The following is a 20,644-nucleotide window of genomic DNA, read 5'->3' on the forward strand; positions in this document are numbered from 1 at the left end:
TGTTCATCCGTCATCCCTGGTTTCACGTCAGTGATTCCAGGCAGGATTAATGGTTTGTCTTCTCCTGAGGTAGAGAAGGGTACTTGAATTCCAGCGTCTTTTGTGTTCCTTGGCCATCAGGGTGGTGCAGTGTGAGCACTTGTTATTCTTTGCTTTGTCCTTCCTTTTACCCCCCTCGGGTGTTGCGGAAGATGTCATAATATCACTTTATGCACACTGTAAGTGTGTGTGTGTGGGGGGGGGGGGGGGGGGAGGGGTGCAGGATAGTGATAGGGGACACATGGGGAACAAACGGCAGTGACCTCGTAGCAGCCATGTGTAAGGGAGGAGGGATTGAGTGGGACCATGGACCTACGTGGATACGTACAGTTGTTTGTAGGTCCATGGTGGGACTATTAAAAGGGACTGTGGTTAGACTGACTGGATGCTGTGTGATACTCTCAGCTTGTATTGCTTTGTCAGTACTTCTTTTACCCCCCCCCCCCCACCCCCATATCCCTTACTGACATTTAAAACTTGTGATATTGTAAAACACGATATTTTTGCAGCATGAAATTTTCACGAATTGGAGCCGACGGCCTTCTCCATGGCATGAAATTTTGGCGAGTTGCCTCTAACATTCAATGCGTATGGTGCAGACAAGAACTTTCATGTGCATTTTAATTTCACAAATCTTGGCTCTCGCGAAATCTGTGAAATTAAAATGCACGTGAATATTCCTCGTTTTACAGTAGTCTGGATACAGAAGATGTGACATATTGGTGATAGTTGCTTGGCAACCTGTACCTAAAACTACCTGAAATATGGCCAGAAATTCTGCCTGCCTTGGAATTATTTCAAACCAAGTTCGCACCAAGTATGCTGCCTTGATTTACAAATGACAATAGGCTTTTTATACACCCTACAGAAATTGTGATTTTATTAATTGTCTTCTGCTTCATAGTTGTATACTGCAGCCAAGGTGATAATGTACACAGCTGTAGTTGCAATTTGTTGATTCTGGCATGAGCCAAACTCTGACTACATTTTAGGACTGGCATCATGGTAGGCCTATTCTATATTGCAAGTGTACATGTAGTACCATCAATGTCAAAATGTTTTAAACCCTACCCTCAGAACACCGAGATAAAAGACAGAAATGTAAACAAAATAAATTATGAACAGGAGATTGCATTTAGAATGGTCACCATTCAGATGAGAATGCATCAATGGCCCTTCCCAGGGGTTGCATTTAACTTTTTTTTTAACTAGCCAGGCGGACTACTTAGAATCAATTTTGATACTGAAGCGATTTTTGGCTAGCCAGACGGACTAGTAACTTCAGAATTTTATGATTTTTAGCTAGTCCGATGTGATTTTGGGTGGCCAATGGCCAGTGGACCATCGCCAATTTCGAACCCTGCTTCCACTCATCAGTAACATTGATTTTACAACAACAACAAAAAAAGAGGAAAAAGGAAATTTAAAATAATAGACCTCAGGGGAAAAAAAGCCATCAGTACAGTTCTTTTGCTGAACAGTTCACTCAGTCATTGCTTTGCTGTTGACTCATTGATTTAATGGACTTGTATGAAGTCACTTGAATGGGTGCATGTATACCTTTCCCTTTTGTTATAGAAAGAACATCTAGTGCAATTACTTTTAGAGTGCCAGAAGTGGAAATTTAGTTTGTCTCTAAGACAAAAAACAAAAATGAAAATGAAATGGGTATAGCCTGATTTCTGCAAAGCCATAAAAATTGGTTCCATGTACAGTGTACTATTAAATCACCATGCTATTGAGACAAAAACATATTACTATTCAAGTGTGGGAACATAATGGTTCGGTTCTGATAATTGCCTCGTCACAATCCAGCCCCCAAGAAGTTATTCAGGTCGAAAAAACAAGGTATTTGTCATCTACAGTGGTCATTGACACTCATCATACGCCGGGATAATGTAAATCGTCGTCTTAAAAACCATATTGATCGGACTAAAGGCTCTTCCTCCACCTATTCAAGTGGAGGGCCGGATCAATAGATGAGGGAAGTTCTAGCCATGCCTGGCGTGCTTATCCACCTTTTGGCGTGCAGAATACAATGGATGGCTACTTTTAGCTTCATTAGAATGGAAAAGTGCATTCTTTACACTAAATTGACTTTGTGGATTCCTTTCATCGACGAGCACTCCTCCCTCCAGAACTCATCACTCAATGGTTTTCACACTGGATGGAGAATGCAGTGTGTGTGATTCCTTCTCTCTCATATTAAAAGAGGTTTTCACCAATATACATGTAAGAAGAGGTTTTCATCAACCTGGTTTCCCATTAACATCAAGTGTCTTGTAGTGTACTTTACACCTTTATAATGAGAATGATAAAAACAGTAATGACAAAACACGCTTTAATGGTAATATTGAGTATTTTACATGTTCAAATGAAGATGAATCTGTACGAAACAAAAGCACACTATTGGGCAAGCAGTACAATACAGTGTACATAGGCCTATACAATGATGTACTGTATGCGACCACACGGTTTTGGACTTTGTGCAAACTCAACATCAGACCATTTTCTCCACTCTTCATAGTAGTTTATTTCTTGACCTTATGAAGACACTCTTCCAAAAATTTTCTACATATTTACAAAATTTGGAAAAACATTGTGAATATTTGAACCTCAAACTTGATGTACATTGTATGGTGTATAAAACAAATAACCCCCTCAGAGAAAAAAAAAATGCATTTTTTTTTTTTTTTTTTAGTAGATCCTAAAGTTGTTAACCTTGTTACAGTAACAAATTTATGAAACTATCTGTGTAATACATGTAGGGAGATACCATTAGGAAAAAGTATTGATGATAGAATCTTGGAATGCTTCAACCAAGAGGTGTGAAAGAGAGGAGATTATACACGTACATGTAGTACCTCCCCAAGGCTGGTGTTGAGGAATTAGACCTATCCAAGAACCCCCTTGTAGGCATGGGTCAAGCATTCAGGAATACTCATGCTACCAAAGGCAACATCCATTGTGCTTTAAAGGACAAACTATCCACCTTCATATACATAAGGATTGAGAGACTGCAGCAATATTATTAGAACACATTGATCAGTGAAAGTTTGAGGAAAATTGGACAATCCGTTCGAAAGTTCGTAAATATTTTAAGTATCTGCACAGTCACTGCTGGAAGAGAAGACTACTACAGTGTATGATGTCACTTGCATACAACTATATAAAGGAAAATAAAAAGAGAATTCACAAAAATTTACTTTTTGAATAAAGTACACATTTCTTTGACTTGCTACTGATGTATGTTGAAGGTAATATTATTCCCCCTGCCTTCTGAAAGAGAGAAGTCATGTGTTCTTTTGTTATGCGAGAAAAATGGAAATATGTTGAATTTTCTTTATTATTTCTTTACATCGTTATGCTCATGTGATATCACAAGCTATATTAGTCTTTTCATCCAGCCGTGACTGGGAAGAAACTTCAAAAATTCATAACTTTTGAACAGATTGTCCGATTTTGCTCAAGCTTTCACTGATTTGCTCTACTAATATTGCTGCATTCACTCAACCCACATGTCTGTGAAGGTGAACATGTCCTTTAAGATGCAGTTCAAAAATAAACACAAAGTGTTTTGAGGAAATGAAGGTAACCTTGCCTTCAATAGGCAAACAATCTCCAGAAAACACTAACTTTGCATCTTTGGTATATAAAAAAAAGTACTTGTTTTCGGTCTGTTGATGTTCTTGATTATAATGGATCTACACCCATGTAGATTTATTCCTTCTTAACAAATCTTCCAAGACCTGATAGAAAAAATATCAATAGTTTTAGAAAACAATATGAACATACATGTGTATTGTCAGTTGTGACTACACATTAATGTAAACCCTTGAAGTAAAAAGTCAGTAAATCTAAATGCCCATCTTGTGGTTTATACTGTATAGCTACAGACTGTAGTATGTTTAAATATGTGCTCCAAAGTGATGTAGGAACTTTCTTTTTTTAATTCATTTTTTTTTTCAAAATAAGAAATTACATCTCACCCCCAGTATCCTGTTCTTTACAAATAGAAGACATTGAAATTCACCCTTTTGTCTGTGTGTCTGTGTGTGTGTGTGTATGTACTGTACATTGTATGTTTGTACACTGTATGTACATGTACAGTTGTGAATGTAAAGTCACTGTGTCTACAAAGCAGCTGTAATGCATTACCGTTATGATGCAGTCTGCATTCTGTGTGAGGAGTGGAGTGAGGTGGCCGTAGATCGTTAGCACAAATAGTCTCAAAATTCGTGATCTTAGTGGCGAAAGTTTCCCCTAAAGAACACACAAGGGAGCTCGTGCAGCTTAATGGCGGCTGTCTTTGTCCTTGGTCAGGGCATAAATGAACATATGCAAAGTGGTACTTTACAACTTAGCTAAATTAGTGTGTGGTTCCTCTTTTTTTTTCTTGTTGTTATTGTTGGTGTTGTTGGTTTTTTGTGTGTTTGTTTTGTTTTGTTTTTTTCCTGCATTGTGTACATGTTGTACAAGTGGATGCAGGTGGGCAACATTGTTGTATCTCAAGATTTCCCTGAAGAGATGATACCATTTCTTTTGCACAGAAAATGCATATCTCTGTATCTCTGTTGCATAAATGGATCTCTCTCAGTCCCTCTGGTATTAGCATACTACATGCATGTATTTGTATGAAGATTCCTTCTTTAATATATTGTATGTATGCACAATTGGTGTACATTATATTTGTTCGAGCTGCAAAGCTGTTTCATATGGCCTTTTTTACGATCAGTGGTGTAACTTTTGTACTCAGAGGGTCAAAATTTCAAACAAAATATTTTTTCATTATTCTGTTTGATTCCTGTTGGAAAGTATTCAAATTTTTGAAAAAATAACATTTCAGACCTTAAAGCTGAAGAGTTATTGGTGTAATTCAAGGAAAACCTTGGCACCTGAAGTAAATTTAAGCAAAATTTTGTTTTCATGAATTGCACCATAATGACAAAACTCTGTAGTCAAACTTCACCATGCAAAGTTTATATGGTTAACAACAATATATAGTTTGTGAATCAAAACTATTTGGGGGTTGAATATAAAGTGAATTAAAAAAAAAATACATGAGATTTATAAATTTTTGGTAAAAATACCAATTGACATGCAATTTTTAAGATTTTAACTATTTATTGGAGGGCAAGCCAGGTCAAACTCTATACTATAACAAGTCTTTAAGAAGGGCTACCTTCCTATGTAGGTTAAATGAAATTCCAATCATTTCTTTAAATCTTGGATTTTTCACACATGGATGTTTCGGAGGTGACAGTTAACATAATAGAATGTTTCGGAGGTGACATTAATATTAACACTCAGTTTTTTTTTAGAATAAGTGACAATAACACAAAACTTCTTCTTTTTATCGATGTTTTTAATAATTATAACTCGAGAACAAGAAATTAACTCCTGTTTCAAGCAGATAAACCACACAGAACACGTGTTTTTTTACACTTCATTAATTAGCATGGGCACCGGTAGTTTGCCTTCCATTTGGACGCGGGTTGTAAGCTAAATATTGTAATCTGAAGAAACATGGCATTCCATTTTCTACCTTAAATTGAGATGAGGGGGTGAGATCATTTTAGTAATGTTTCTTTGCTCTCAGAACATTTTATTCCACAACACCAGGGAAGAATCACTCCGTTTCGGAGGTGACATTCAATGTTAACATTGTGTTGAAATATTCATTTACAGTAAGAATATGACGGACATAAGCTAGATATTGTAACCTGAAGAAACATGGCATTCCATTTTCTACCTTAAATTGAAATGAGGGTGTAAGATCATTTTAGTAATGTTTCTTTGCTCTCAGAACATTTTATTCCACAACACCAGGGAAGAATAACTTTGTTTCGGAGGTGACATTCAGGGTTCATACGCTTCCACATTTTCAAAATTCCCTGACTTTCCATGACTTTCCAGAGCAGAAAATGTAAATTTCCATGACCATTTTACACGATGTACACATCTTATTCTAAAGTGTGTAAAAATACATCATCATAATACTAGGAAGCAAAACACAAAACAAGTGTGTATATTCGGTTATACACACTTATGCTTTGTTCTGAAAGAAGCACCTTAAAGGGGAATTTTCCCCAAACAACAACGTGGATTAGGTGAGTAGAAAACAATTTTAGAAACCGAACAGTAAAATGTTGAGCAAATTTTGATAACCTGTTAACAAGAATTATGCAAAATTGTGTATGTTGCCCTCTTTGGACGGAACTATGCCAAAATACGTGATATCACAAGAGGACAACTCTCCTTTGAATTTGTACATAGAATTTCACAATTTTAGTTTTTTTCTTGGATATCGATAATGCAGTTGATCAAGTTCACTGTACGCGCACAATTATCTAAGCCCTAACATCCTCAAGTATAAAGGAGAGGGAAGATGATTATTATTTACATTGAAATGATTGTGTTGTCAATATTCTGTGGTAAAATGCTTTAAAGGACAAGTTCACCCTCATAAACATAAGGATTGAGAGAATGTAGCAATATTAGGAGAACACGTCATTGAAAGTTTGAGGAAAATCGGACAACCCGTTCAAAAGTTATGAATTTTTGAAGTTTTTGTGTAGTAACCGCTGGATGAGAAGACTACTGCAGTGTATGAATAACTTAGATGTCACATGCGTACAACAATATAAGGAAAATATAAAGAGAATTTCACAAAATTCCATCTGTTGAAAAAAGTACATATTCCCTTGACTCGTTACCGACATATGTTAGGGGTAACATTATTCCCCCTGCTTTTAGAAAGAGACAAGTCAAGTGCTCTTTTATTATGCGAAAAAAAGTGAAAATATGTTGAATTTTCTTTACATTTTCTTTATCCTGTTGTACGCATATGACTCACAAGCTGTAGTAGTCTCCTCATCCAGCGGTTCCAACACAAAAAAATTAAGAATTCATAACTTTTGCATCGTTTGTCCAATTTTCCTCAAACTTTCACTGATGTGTTCTACTAATATTGTTGCATTTTCTCAATCCTTATGTTTATGAAGGTGAACTTGTCCTTTAATTCAAATTCTATATCAAAATCAAAGCACTATCTCAATCCAAAAGTAATCATACATTCGTGTTATTAGACAGGGCGCCACACTAACTTCTATTTTTGGTGGCCCGATCCGGCCACCGAAATCATTGATTTCTATTTTTTGGTGGCCCGAAAGTAAAATCTGGTGGCCCCAAAAAAAAATCAAGAAAAACATAAGAAAAACTAAATCGGTCCTACTAAACATAGAAAAATAAATATTAAGTATTATTGACGTGATACAGGTACCCATGTCTAAAATAAATGAATAGAGTTATCATAAAAGTTGATGCCTATTTACATGTAGGTGGTCAAAACTTACGTTTGAAATGATAAAGTGGGAGCATTTACAGACATTTGTAAACATCCGACATTTGTTTTGGCATTGTAAAGAGCCGAAAGTTACCGTTATTCATTTCTGATTGTGAAAGCAATCATTCAACATTTACTAGCATTCTAACACCTTTACGGAGCCGAATGTTACCGTTAATCATTTTCAAAAGTAAAAGCAAACAACTGACATTCATTTTAGCATCTTACGGAGCTGAATGTTATCCTTATTCATTTCCGAACGTGAAAGCAAGCATACGCTATTTATTCTAGCATCTAACTGAGCCGATTGATACCGTTAATCATTTCCAAATGTAAAAGCAACAATCTGTTATTTATTTTAGCATCTTACGGAGCAGGATATTACCGTTATTCATTTCCAAATTTGAAAGCAAACATCTGACATTTATTTTATTATCGTACGGAGCCGAATGTTATTGCTGTCCACTTCCGAAAGTGAAATGAATCATCTGACAATTATTTTAGCATCGTACGGAGCCGAATGTTACTGTTTTTCATTTTTGAACGTCAAGGCAGACATCACACATTTACTTTACCATCAAACGCAGATGAAAGTTACTGTTATTAATTTCGAAATATAATAGCAAATATCCGACATTTATTTTAGCATCGTATGAAGCAGAATATTACTGCTATTCACTTCCGAACGTAAAAGCAATCATCTGACAGTTATTTTAGCATCTTCCGGAGCCGAATGTTATTGCTATTTACTTTTGAAAGTAAAAGCAAACATCCAACATTTATTTGATCATCGTAGGGAGTTGAATATTATTGTTATTCATTTCCGAATGTCAAAGGGATCCTTCGACATTTACTTTAGCATCTTCCGGAGCTGAATTCTATTGCTATTTACTTTCGAACGTAAAAGCAAACATCCGACATTTATTTAATCATCGTAGGGAGTTGAATATTAGGCCTATTGTTATTCATTTCCGAACGTCAAAGGGATCATTCGACATTTATTTTAGCATCTTCCGGAACTGAATGTTATTGCTATTTACTTTCGAACATGAAAGCGAACATCCGGCATTTATTTTATCATCGTACGGAGTTGAATATTATTTTAATTCATTTCCGAACGTCAAAGCAAATATCCGACATTTATTTTAGCATCTTCCGGAGCTGACTGTTATTGCTATTTACATTCGAACATTATAAAAGCAAACATCAGACATAATCATCGTACGGAGTTGAATATTATTGTTATTCGTTTCCGAACGTCAAAGAGATCATTCGACATTTACTTTAGCATCTTCCGGAGCTGAATTTTAGTGCTATTTACTTTCGAACGCAAAAGCAAACATCCGGCATTTATTTTATCATCGTACGGAGTTAAATATTATTAGTATTCATTTCCGAACGTCAAAGCAAACATTCGACATTTATTTCAGCATCTTCCGGAGCCGAATGTTATCCTTATCCATTTCCGAACGCAAAATCAAATATCTGACATTAATTTTAGCTCCCCATACGGAGCTGAATATTACCGTTATTCATTTCCAAAAGTATAAGCAGACATCCGGCGTTTATTTAAGTATCATACGGAGTCGAATATTACCGTTATTAATTTCCAAAATTAAAAGCAAACAACTGACATTCATTTTAGCATCTTACGGAGCTGAATGTTATCCTTATTCATTTCCGAACGTGAAAGCAAGCATCCGCTATTTATTCTAGCATCTAACTGAGCCGATTGATACCGTTAATCATTTCCAAATGTAAAAGCAACAATCTGTTATTTATTTTAGCATCGTACGGAGCAGAATATTACCGTTATTCATTTCCAAATTTGAAAGCAAACATCTGACATTTATTTTATTATCGTACGGAGCCGAATGTTATTGCTGTCCACTTCCGAAAGTGAAATGAATCATCTGACAATTATTTTAGCATCGTACGGAGCCGAATGTTACTGTTTTTCATTTTTGAACGTCAAGGCAGACATCAGACATTTACTTTACCATCAAACGCAGCTGAATATTACTGTTATTAATTTCGAAATATAATAGCAAATATCCGACATTTATTTAATCATCGTATGAAGCAGAATATTACTGCTATTCACTTCCGAACGTAAAAGCAATCATCTGACAATTATTTTAGCATCTTCCGGAGCCGAATGTTATTGCTATTTACTTTTGAAAGTAAAAGCAAACATCCAACATTTATCTAATCATCGTACGGAGTTGAATATTATTGTTATTCATTTCCGAACGTCAAAGGGATCATTCGACATTTACTTTAGCATCTTCCGGAGCTGAATGTTATTGCTATAAATGGATTACTTTCGAACGTAAAAGCAAACATCCGGCATTTATTCTATCATCGTATACGGAGTTGAATATTATTAGTATTCATTTCCGAACGTCAAAGCAAACATTCGACATTTATTTCAGCATCTTCCGGAGCCGAGTGTTATCCGTATTCATTTCCGAACGCAAAATCAAATGTCTGACATTAATTTTAGCTCCCTACGGAGCTGAATATTTCCGTTATTCATTTCCAAAAGTATAAGCAGACATCTGACGTTTATTTAAGTATCATACAGAGTCGAATATTACCGTTATTCATTTCCAAAATTAAAAGCAAACATCTGACATTTATTTTAGCATCTTACGGAGCCGATTGTTACCGCTGTCCATTTCCAAAAGTAAAGGCAATCATCCAACTTTTTTTTTTGGTGGCCCGACGTGCGTTTTTTGTGGCCACGGGCTACCGGGCCACCGTTACGGTGGGATTTCACGAAGCACGCGAACGATTTGCGAACGACGCGAATGACAAAATCCAACATTCGGAAAAGTTTTTCTCCGAATGCGTTCCGACAATGAAGCCGAAAACTATTCTTGCGCAATTTGTGCGAAGTTTCCACGACGTTTGTGCGAATGTCGTGTGTATCATTGCTTAAGTACAGCATGTTACGTTCACGAAGAACACGCGACGGAAATGCGAACAACGAAAAGTTTTCAATAATCATGGGATAAAATGTACCCAAGGAGAGGTGGAAGCTGTCTTGAGTTGATTTTTTTTCTTTCCTCTATTTCTTCTTTCTTTTTCTCTCATTTTTCTATCCTGTGCTTGCCTACATTTTTTTCCCTAGGACCTATCTCCACTACTAGTAGTAATGCATTTGATTTTTTTTTCAATTCCTCCAACACATAATCTCTATAGTTTAAAGGAAATTTTGCATACTTTAGATTAATATTAAGTGTATTCTGCGATTTTTTTTTTGTATATCAAACATTTCTTTCTCTTTGCTAGTCTTTAATTTCTTTTGTTACTGTAGTTGTTAATAATTGTTTGATGTTTAGATGTATGCTACGACTTTTATTTGTAGAAAACGTATAGGTAATACATCCCCCAAACGTGCGCTAAACGTTCGCGAGAATATCTCAAAAGGTATGCGAACAGTTTGCGATTACGTCGTAAAATGATCGGAAAAACTTCGCAGATTTCGCGTAACATACGCGAGACATTCTCCGAAGTTTCGGAGTCTGTTTGGGGTTTCACGAACATTTTGCGAACATCGCGCGTGTCTTGCGAAGATCTTGCGCATATGACGAGGCTTTAAAGACACTTTCGAAAACAATTCACGAGCAAATCACGACAAAGTGTGTGGAAAAGGTTCGCAAAAAATTTCAAACTTTTTTGAAATTCTCGCCGAAGTAAAAACGACATTCGCGAACAATTGACGACGCTTCCGAACCCTCACGTTCTTTTGGCGATCTTTTGCAGACTAAAATACGAATGCTGGATTTTGCCATTCGCGTCCTTCGCAAATCGTTCGCGTGCTCCGTGAAATCCCACCCTTAGTGTCGAGCCCTGTATTAGATGACTGACGCTTCGATCATGCACGCAATTTAAAATAATGCCAATCACATCATCAGCAGCGCTCATGTCACGTATGTACATATGTGTACACAAAGGCACCACGGGACCTTACATCACTGCCAGTCGATAGTCATACACACAAGTACACGTGCACATGCCCATGAAAGACGCAATTAGACACAATCTGCGTGGAGTTTGTTACGAAAACGGTCTTAATACGAGAAACTACAAATTTGACAAACTATTCTTCCTTTGTTGATAAGAGAAATCAAATATCATTTTAACAAATATCTTGAAAAAATGATTTTCCCTGACTTTCCAGAAGAAATAGATGGATTCCCTGACTTTCCCTGACTTTTTGCTTCTGGAAAAAGTATTTTGAAATTCCCTGACTTTCCAGAAATTCCATGACGCGTACGAGCCCTGGACATTCAATGTTAACATTGTGTTCAAGTATTCATATAATATGTCCCCCCCCCCCCCCCCCCCCCCAAAAAAAAAAAAAAAAAAAAAAAAAAAATTACAATTAGACTTTTGCATTGATAGCATCCAATATGATTAAATCAGCTAAAATCGACTTTGGGGTCTTAAATTATAACATCTTAGCTCTATTTTGCAGAAAGCCCCGGTCAATTTGATTAAGTGGTCTAAAAGAAATGTGGATTGTTATAAAGGATGTCAGGAGTCTGATTCTTCCAAGTTTAGCACTTGGATGCTCTTGGAACTGCATATTAATGTGTAAACACAATATACAGAACTTGGAGGGAAGGGATTCCCGACATGCTCTACAAAAATCCTCATTTCTCTTTGACCTCTGAAGCAAATTGAATGGGGTTTTCTGTAAGGTGTGGGCAATGAGTTATAGTTTCAATCCCTCAAATTGTATTTTAGATTGATTCACTATCTTTAAAGTTATCGTTGCGGAGGGTACCATTGTAATTTTTTGGTGGGGACATGGGTTATGAATGCCAAAAGCAAAAATTCTTATTTGACTTGTATTATGTTTTTGTTTGCACATAGTATTATAAATACATGTAGATTAATTCAAGGATGTTCATGAATTCTTCATCATTCTTGATAGCCACCATACAAATGTTATAATACTGGTGAAAGGTGTTTGGTTCATCTGGGATAAATTTTCTATAGATACCAGATTCATTTAAACTGTTGACATTACTAAAATATATTTTATGTATCTTTCTGAATTGCTTGAAAATTACCAGCAATCATTAGTCACTTTTGAGAGTAAAAAGTATAAGATAAGAAAAAATCATTTTATTGTTTTGGAGGTGACACAACACAGAGACAACCCAACTTCTCAGGTGTTAACTAATATATTGTGAACATTCATGTCTTTCCTCATGGCTTTAATTTTCAAATATAAGCTCTTTCTTTCAGTTCTTACTTGTTATTTTGTTTGGTTATTCTCTTTCATGATAGTGGATACCAGCTCATATTTTGTTTTAGATTGTAATTCATACTAATCTTTAGCATTTTTTTACAGTTTGATTAAGACAACATTTTGTGTTTCCCAGCTGAAGAGAGCAGCATAATGCTTTTGTATGAACTTATGGGGAATTTTTTTTTTTTTGTTCAGTAATTTTATCCATCAACTTCACAGAAGGTCCCGGACACAAACTGGTCTCAAATAACCCTATAAGGGACTGAAAAAGGACAAGTTCACCTCAATAGACACGAGGGTTGAGTAAATACAGCAATATTAGTAAAACACATCAGTGAGAGTTTGAGGAAAATAAGGCAATCCGTTCCAGAGTTATGAATTTTTTGAAGTTTCTGCTCAGTCAAAGCTGAATGAGAAGACTTCTATAGCTTGTGATGTCACACGTGTACAAGGATATAGAGAAAGTATCAAGAAAATTCAACATATTTTCACTTTTCTTGCATAACAAAAGAACACTTGACTTCTCTCTTTTGGAAGGCAGGGTGAATAATATTGCCCTAACATCCATCAGTAGCAAGTTGAAGAAATGTGCACTTTTTTCAAAAAGTAAAGTTTTGTGAAATTCACTTATATTTTCTTTATATCATTGTATGCATGTGACATCATACACTGTCGTAGTCGTCTCATCCAGCAGTGATTGCATAGATACTTAAAAAAACCCATAACTTTTGAATGGATTGCCCAATTTCCCAAACTTTCAATGATGTGTTCTACTTAAGTTGTTGCATTCACTCAATCCACATGAAGGTGGACTTGTCCTTTAAGAAACCATTTTCTTTTCCTTTAAATTCCAGTACTTAAAGCCAAATTCTAAGATAAAACATAATAACAAAACAAGGTAAACACGTCATTAAAATTATATTGAGATAGAAATACAAATCTTGTTTTTGGATCTTTCCCTTTCCAGTCCTGGGGACTTGTTCCTCTGTTCACTTTAGTTGTCAGATAACTTCAATAATCTTAAAAAATACAATGTCATAAACAGTTGGTTCAACTTGGAAAATGTAATAATTATTGTCATATTTAAAAAAAAAAAATCATAATTTTTTTATGATTACCACGTTGAACATGGAAAAACAACAACTAAGAATTCAAGAACAAGTTGTGTACCAGCTATACATGTAGGCATGTGGCCTTTTTGTGGTGTTAGATTATTTTATGATTTTTTTTAAGATTGTGGACTAGGGCATGCATGAACTGCCGCATGTATCACTTTGGTATCAAGGGAATTCTGGTGAGCTAGGTATACAAAAGTCACTTTTGTTGTGATGATTTTGTAGATATTAAATGTATTTGAAAATGTTAATAGATAGTGAAAAGGAACTGAAGTCTTGCCTTTCACTATCACATAACAATATGGTGTTAACAAACAATGTCACCTCCAAAACACAAGAAAAAGCAACCTACATGGAAAGCTGTGATTGGTAAATACTCACAACTAAATTGCTTAAATTGGAAATCAAGCTTCTAAGATGAAAGCATATATATGTTTACTTAACTAAAGCAGGAGAATTGATCTTGATTACAATATTATATATACAACAGATGGGTGTATTTTGTGCATTCTCTTTGTTAAAAAAGTGAAAAAATGTAAATTTGCCCTAAAACGTACAGTATAGTAATAAAAATAAGAGTGAGAGTGTGTTAGTTGATTTCTCCACTTTGAGACTTATGTTACTAAAATAAGTGAAACCATTGGTGTACATGATATGGTTTCTCTTCAATAGAAATGAGCAAAAACACTTGTTAACAGTGTTTTGTCACCTCCGAAACAGTAATTCTTAGTTTTTATTAGATCTTTTATTAATCTCTAGAAAATTCTCACTTCCTGTTGCCATATTACTATTTTCATCCAAAAGAGATTCCTGTCAATTGGACAGAATCAAACAAAATTGCTTTGTCTTCGAGAAATTATCAAATATAATACGCTTGTTGTTTCGGAGGTGACGATTGTTTCGGAGGTGACAAGTGTTAACGGAAAATTGTAAATTGCTCCGAAATGAAAACAACAGGCTATATTTCTACTACTTTCCTTCAGAGATAATGTGAGGGGATATGTTACATTTTTGTAAATGTAATGTATAACTGATGTCAAGAATAAAAAAATCAAATACATAAATCTGTTGTTTCGGAGGTGACAGAAAAGTTAACGGAAAAGTTACATAAATTTATAAACACTCACCAAAAAATGATAAGCTATTTGAATCAAATAATCTTTGGATCGAAGTTAAGTCAGATTGATTACTATTCTGTTTTGATGGAAATTAGCAAAGTTGAATTTTATAATTGTGAGCAAGAGCTAACTCAAAAGAGGGGTTAATTGTTAACGGAAAATGTCACCTCCGAAACATAAAGTTTGGACAATTTCAGTCTTTAAAGAAGACAAAGCAGAACCTGGTAAACATAATAGTTCTTAATGTTGGATACCTGTCTATCACCACAACAACAAAAATAATGAAAAGGAATGAACAATTTGATATGCTAGGTCTGACAAAAAAACCATGTCAGAGTGCATACACCAAAAGTGTTGGATTTCAAGCACGTAAGTGCATGCCACATCTGAAAGAAAAAGAGAGGAAAGTTCATTAAGGTACCCAAGGTAGACACTGTGGGTGGTAAGTTTATGAGAAAAAATAATGCATATCTGTCAGTGTATAAGAAAGTTATACACCAATTAGTGCCAAAACCATGTTTTACACCACTGATTGTAAAAATGGCCATATGGTATACTGCATTTCTATCAAACATTTTAAATAGACAGTGACAAGTGAAATATTTATAGTACACCTTTTAGCTACCATGGCAATAGCTATAGGAGGAAACCAATGAGCCATGAACATCGTTGATGTGGCAGTGGTATAGCAAAACTGTAGTCATTGAAATGTACAATGCACAAAATACACTATACACTCACTGTATAAGACCATAATGCATTTTATACAATCTACAAATTGTAGCTATGCATTCTTGTGCCTTCTCTTCATCAGGTATGTAGAATTAATTTGTGTTATAAAAATGCCACTTGAGGATAACCCATGTAATACGCATACACATCCAAACATAGCAAGGTCTATATTAATCAATTTTTACATTCTTTTTATATTATCCAATGTACAAATTTGTACATAAAGCTACAGTTACAGTGTAGTAATCTTCTCTTTGTTACTTTGCAGGTAAGAGATATCTACATTGTTTGAGCTGTTTAATACTGTTATTTATATAGTCAATACAGTTGTACAACAAATTCATTATGTTTGCTTGATACATGCACTTTTGCTTTGATTCTTGATATCCTCTGTGTGTGTGTGTGTGTGTGTGTGTGTGTGTGTACTTTACCAATTTCAGTGAACTTTGCTTGTTTATAAATTCTTTAATAGATATGTTGCATTTTTATTTAAATGAAGTTCAACTTGCTGGACAAAATTTGAAAAAAAAAGACTGCAAAATGTTCCATGCTGATGTTGACCTTTCTAGATTCTGTACGTGCTGCAAAACTTGTTTAAAGAGTACTCGAGAACTACACTCACTTGCAAGTATTGAGAAATGATTAGATAGTACATGATGTTTTGTTCACTTTTCACTGATGCTTAGATTATTTTTCCTTTATACAGAAAATTTGGCCAAGAGCTGGACAGCAGCTTTAAAGTCACATGAGGAAGGGCAACCTGTTTGTTTGTGACAGGTGATATTCTCCACTGTGCAGCCCTTTGGAGAAAAAAAGTTCCTCACAGTGCTGGTAGACCAATCAGAGCAGAGCACGCTTGACCTCCCAGAAACTTTAAGCCAATCAGGGACTTGCCTGAACTGAACTGAAATATTAAACCAAATCACAATGAAGGAGGAGGACATAGAGATAGCCATCAAGGTGGTGATCGTCGGCAACGGAGCGGTGGGGAAGTCGAGCATGATCCAGAGGTACTGTAAAGGTATTTTCACAAAGGACTACAAGAAAACAATAGGGGTGGACTTCCTTGAAAGACAAATAGAGTGAGTATACCAGTGCATCAGTTGGAATTTTCCAGTCTTTGGTATAGAAAAGGGACTTCTATTTCCTATCTGCTCTTTTTTTTCCAGTATCAGTCATGTATCATTTTTTTTTTTTTTTTTGTGTGTGTGTGTGTGTGTGTATTTGATTCAGTTCAGTTTGTTCAATTCTAACAACCATAAATAATGTACAACTGCAAGTTGTTCGCCAAGACATTGCAAGTTTTCCTCTTTTTTTTTGTATTAAAGGATGTTTATGGTATGTACATGCTTGCCCATGTCTATGAGGAAATCATAGTTATTTCTTGGAAGATGCTTACCCTGAGCAGAAACTGCTTTTCTACAAATGAAAATGTGGGATATCAATTGGGAGAGAGTACATGTACATGAAAGAATACATTATCTCTCTTGTGATACCCTTTGTAGTCTCAGTTTACTACAAATTGTATACTTTGGGCAGAGCTGTAGTTCAGCTGCTGCTATTAAAAATGGGTATAAAATATTTCCTCAGTATTTTTTTTGTTTCTTTTTATATACTGTATTTGATTTGACAAATACATTACATTGCTTCAAGCATTATGAAGTAATAATGATGAAGATGATGATGCTAGTACATACAGTATGTACATGTATAGTAATTATGATAATGATGATGATAAAGATGATGATTATACTCAAAATCACAGCAACTTTCTGCAATTTCCACACTGGTATATATATATATCAGGAAGCAGCTTCTGGGGTTTTTTTTTCCATTTTTTTGATTTGTCCATTCCGTCATATATTTGGTGTAGATCCAACATTTTTGTGGACAAGTATGAATCTACACTACATGTATATAACCTTCCCAGCCACTAAAGAGAGACAACATTGTAAAGCTAAATACCAGGGAGAAACCTAATGTGTACACAGCAAAGGGACCCTGCTGTAAGCCATAAAAGTTCTTGTTACATGCAAAGGTCAAAGGTCATTCTCTGTGACCTCACAACTCTCCACTGATCCTTCAATCATGTGTGGTGGTGGCAGGAAACAAATCCTGTTTGTGCTTCTAGAGTACACTGTAATTCTATACTGAGTAATATATCGTACTCTGGGTTTGGGAGTGGGCAGGTGTGAGTACACTAGTAAACCGGTATGGCGAGGGCTATCGTTCTGTATTAAATGAGGAAAACCTTTGAGTCAAGAAAAAAGCATACATTTAATTTCTTTTTTTATCAATGGTCTGTTATTAAACCATTAAAGTTGTGTCAAAATCAGAAGTCAAGTTTTATTCCTATTTGAAGTTAAATGTCAACCACACAATCGCAGACCGATATAGCAACCTGCATCCTTATAGTATATCATCCCCTACAATGAAGAACAAACACAACCATCTGAAAGGCAGTCAAATACTGTATGCAAAAAATGAATAGTTGCATACATACTTGCAGTTTTATGATAGTAGAGTCTAGAAATGATATGCTTTTATGCCATGCCAGCAGGGAGTACACTGTCATCTGAAAGCAGTTCTGATGTTTGCAGACTACTGTGTAGATGAATGATGATCTGTCTCTGCTGTATCTCTTTTTATTTTCTCATACCACTTTCTTCCTCTCCCTACTCCCCCATCCGTCTTCCTCCTGCATGCATCCGTCTTCTTTCCTGTTAAAGGTATTGTTTATCATTGGGAGCAGTGATTTAAAAAATGTTCAAGTTATCACATTTGATCCATACTGTATGTGGGTGGGTCAGTTGTATCACAAAGCATCATAAAGATTTCGCAATGAAGCTTAAGATATATTAGGAGATATCACTATTTTTCTCAATAAACCACAACTGTGTAGATGGTTTATTCTAGAAACAACTTTTGTTCACATTTTATTTTACAATATTCAGCATTGATTATACTGATTAACAATTTAACTATGGTTGTTTCTATCCCTATTCACATTTAGAACTATTTTGAAGCACTAAAGCCGGGTTTTTGTTTCATCTGCAAATGGTGAATGCTGCCTTTAAACTCCTCTTTGTGCCACCCTTTCCTCACTCCATCTCGCAATACACATATTTATTGTCAAGTGTATCAGTTATTGGACTCGCGTCGTGACTGTGTACGTTTAATATTCAAGACGGAGTGGAGTGTTGATCAACTTGATGCCTTAATTTCCCTTCGCAGATTCAATGATGAGGATGTGAGACTGATGTTGTGGGATACAGCTGGTCAGGAGGAGTTTGATGCCATTACCAAATCATATTACCGAGGTGAGCTATCTCCCCCCTCCCCACTCTCTTTTCTCCATCTCACTATCTACTTTAGAATATATATCTCTCTCTCGTCTCTGCATCTCTTCTCTCTATTCCTTCCATGTCTATCTTTTTCCTCTCTGTCCTTATACTTCCTCCCCTTTTCTTTCTTTTCTCTCTCTCCCTACATTCTCTTCTCTCTCTCTCTTCTCCCTACATCTCTATTTGTTCTTCAATCTCTCCTTTCCTTTCTCTTCTGTCCATCTTTATTTTCTCTCCACTCTTCTTTCTATATCTCTCATCCTTTTTTTAAAATCTTTTTCTGCCTCTTCCCACTTCCTCTTTTCCGTTTTTTCTCCTCACTCCATCTCTTTCTTCTCTTCCTCTCTCTCTACCTCCCATTCTATTCCTCTCTTTTTCTTTCTCTCTTCACTCTCCTTTCCTTGTTCTTCTCTCCATCTTTATCTTTCCTCCTGTCTTCTTTCTGAGATCTCCTGGACATATCTTTTTCTGTATTTTTCTATCTCTCCTCACTTCCTCTCCATTTTTTTAAATCTCCTTTTTGGCCCGAATTTACGAAGGTGCTTTAAATTTAAATCATGGTTTTAATATGTAAACCACTCTTCTGTGAAAGTACAAGTGACAGATTGTGTACGCCAACATACTACATCCAGTAAACAAATGCATGTTTAAGATACATGCATGTCAAAGGTATGCCTACTCCACACTTATTTTAGATCATGGTCTAAATTTATACCATGGTCTAAGTTTAAACCACCTTCGTGAATTCAGCCCTCTGTGCCTCTATCTTCTTCCTCCATCTCACATTTTTTTCCATCTCTTCCTACATATGATATATACAGCGTACATCTCCTCTCCATCTCTTCCTATTCAGTACATGCTTCTCTCTCTTTTTCTGTTCCTCATTCTCTCTCTTCTCTTTCTGTAATGCTCTCTCCCTCATCTCCGCATCTCTCTCTCCCCTCCTTCATCCTCTTGTTCCATTACCAGTGTTGACAGGTAGGCGGAAGATGAAGCCGAGTGTGGAGACTCTCCTATTTGGTTACCGATTCCAGCGAGGTAGAAATTTATTAAAGTGATGCGCAGTGACAAGATGTGTCTGAGCCACTGGCAGCTTCTTGTCAAATTGAGTTTTGAGCTCGTGAAAAGAAGTTGATGTTTGATTTCACAACATCACAGTACATGTATGTTGGCTCCTAAAGCTAAATGTTGGTGCCTGTGTACTTGGGAAATTGTTCCCAGGGGTTTTGGTGGAATTAAGCGCTTCATTTATTTTGTTTTAGACTATAACACTCACATCAGATGGAAAGTATACAATTTACTGATTCACAAGCAAATTATTTGTTGCAGAGTTTTCGTCATGTCCATATAAACTTAAAAGATGAATTTTAAAGAGCTGAATTTTGCTCTTATTCATCAATGATACACAATACATGTATTTACAGTACTGAAAGAATCACATACAAAAGACTCACATCTGAATTGTAGACAAATATTGTAAATGATTATGAATATTGAAGATGAAAGGTGAGGTGCTTCCATAGAAGAGCTCAGGCATGATAGAAAGGGAAGCAAGAAGGCAAGAATTAAACAATGTAACAATGTAATATTTCATTTCTGTGTTTTTTTTTTTTTGTGGGTTCCAAACATCTCAAAATAATGAAAATGTCAAGTATTGTACCATTTCCATAACAAGGCCTGAA

At 35.7% G+C, this 20,644-nt stretch overlaps 1 protein-coding gene across 1 annotated transcript in view; it reads left to right on the plus strand.

The window, feature by feature from the left end:
* The window catches only part of LOC139716101 (ras-related protein Rab-23-like), a 46,518-nt gene that overhangs the window by 13,720 nt on the left and 12,154 nt on the right, over positions 1 to 20,644 (plus strand). The window contains exons 2-3 of the mRNA XM_071627658.1: positions 16,325 to 16,700; positions 18,853 to 18,938. Coding sequence (XP_071483759.1) covers positions 16,546 to 16,700; positions 18,853 to 18,938 — 241 coding nt within the window. The 5' untranslated portion in view covers positions 16,325 to 16,545. The remainder of the gene's footprint in view (positions 1 to 16,324; positions 16,701 to 18,852; positions 18,939 to 20,644) is intronic.

Source organism: Diadema antillarum, unplaced genomic scaffold (genome assembly GCF_040938485.1).
Source record: "Diadema antillarum isolate AM-2024a unplaced genomic scaffold, OU_Dant_1.0 scf00000061, whole genome shotgun sequence".
Taxonomy (NCBI): domain Eukaryota; kingdom Metazoa; phylum Echinodermata; class Echinoidea; order Diadematoida; family Diadematidae; genus Diadema; species Diadema antillarum.